Source organism: Mesitornis unicolor, unplaced genomic scaffold, assembly GCF_000695765.1.
Source record: "Mesitornis unicolor isolate BGI_N332 unplaced genomic scaffold, ASM69576v1 scaffold47962, whole genome shotgun sequence".
Lineage (NCBI taxonomy): Eukaryota > Metazoa > Chordata > Aves > Mesitornithiformes > Mesitornithidae > Mesitornis > Mesitornis unicolor.
The window spans coordinates 15431-17293 of NW_010172211.1; the positions used below are offsets into that span (position 1 = coordinate 15431).

Genomic DNA, 1863 nt, shown 5'->3' on the forward strand with positions numbered 1-1863 from the left:
ACCCCTCTAGCGTTCTCCATGCTGGCCAGGTGATATTTCACAACAGACTACCTGTTGGTGCTCTAACAGCACCTCGACGGCAGACAAATGCACGTATTTATGACAATTTCGAGGTATGTATCAAGTGTAAGGGACATTTCTATGGACACTGGCAGGCTTTGTCCCATTCAGAAGACTATCTTCTCCATAGGAAGCCTGAAGCAAAGAATAACCCACCAGACTGAGGACGTGGATTTCAGAAAAGTCTTTGCTTCGTAGCAGGTGCGTGTGCCTTCCCATCACGTAACTGGACCTCCATCCATTACCCAGCGCTGCACTGCACAGAGTCCAGCTGTCTCTTGGGAGAAAGCCACAGCGCACAGGCTATGAACTGCAACAATTCTCCCTGCCTGCAGCCTGCTCCTTGCACATATCCGAGAGGCTCTTGGGAAAGGAGACAGTATGGAGCTGACTCTAAAACAGACAGTTGGTCTGTTAGGCTGTATTCAGCCCACAGGCCACAGTTAAAATGCTTCTGGAATGTCAGCTAATTAGGATGCTGAGCTACTGCTCATTTCATCAATACATTGTTTAAGATTCAAATGCAAGTGTTTTAACATTTTCTCCATTGCTTTTCAGCTCATCTGTTCATGGGTAATTATTCAAGCATACAGCACTGACAGAGGCTAATGTAATCCTGACATTCTGATGCAACACCACACAACTACTGCTACATTTTGAGGATTTCAGGTACACCAAAACCCCAAACTGAACTCTGAGACGTCGTCCAGGGGCTAGTTGAAATAAAAGCAAGGAAGGCTCTTTCCAAGTAAAACAATGACCACGGAAAGCTGTCATCAAGTGCTCTACATGGGATTTCTGCCAAAGACTTACCCTCCAAAAATGACTGCTGATCAGTCGGGCGTTGAAGATACTCCTTCAGATTTTTTAATATATTCTGTTGCCGTAGGAAGTATAGAATTTTCTTTGCATAGTACTTCCAGGTGAGACCTTTCCTGCACATTTAAATACAAGAAGTAGTATTGTCCTAAAAAAGTACGTTAAGGGTGAACATTTCATTTAACTTTTCCAGTGAATACAGGTTTACAATTTAGACTATTTTCTAAACAAGACTGACAATATCACTATCACCAAAGAGTCAACCAAAGAGGGTTAAGAGGAAATGAATCATAAAAAAACACAGTACAAGACATGTGCAAAACACTGCTCCTATAATCTCTGATTTCTATCGTATCACCAATATATACTTCTGAGAAGATACAGTATCAGGAAACAACACAGATCCTAATTAAAGCAGCTCAGGAGAATCTGGTTAAAATCCTGTATTTTATTCATAAAACATGACTCTGTCTGACTGGATCCCTTCAGAATCAATCTTAAAGTATCCTCTCACCATTAAAAAGAAACTGATGAGGGACATGAATGTAGGTCCAATAGTATTCAGGAGGAAAAGAAAAAAAAAGAGCCCCTAAAGGAAAACACCTCTGTTGCTCTGAAAAGGCAGGAACAGTCGGCCTCTAGACCACACAGTCCAAAACCTTACAGCCTCTACAGTAAAGCCCCTCCACTTTTTAATTTAAAAAGTGAAGGCAGAGTGCTGGTTACTAACCAGGAAAGGTTTGAAGAGGTCACCTGAAATACAACAGACCAGCTTCAAGGCATTCAAATCCCATGCATCTACACAAGCCCTGGCCTTTAGCAATGAGCTACCCAGTGTGTCACTGGGCACTTTTACTCCAAATAGTTCGGAATGGCACAAAGATTGGGCCTTAAAAAAGCCCAAAGTGAGAATTCTTCTGATTCCTAGGCTCTGCCCTTGCTGTGTGTTTAAAACAAGCCCAGTTTCCTTCTTCAGAAAAAAAC

At 42.2% G+C, this 1863-nt stretch overlaps 1 protein-coding gene across 1 annotated transcript in view; it reads right to left on the minus strand.

Moving 5' to 3' along the window:
• FBXO21 (F-box protein 21) overlaps positions 1 to 1863 on the minus strand; it is a 17859-nt gene that overhangs the window by 11141 nt on the left and 4855 nt on the right. The window contains exon 4 of the mRNA XM_010180299.1: positions 874 to 995. Coding sequence (XP_010178601.1) covers positions 874 to 995 — 122 coding nt within the window. The remainder of the gene's footprint in view (positions 1 to 873; positions 996 to 1863) is intronic.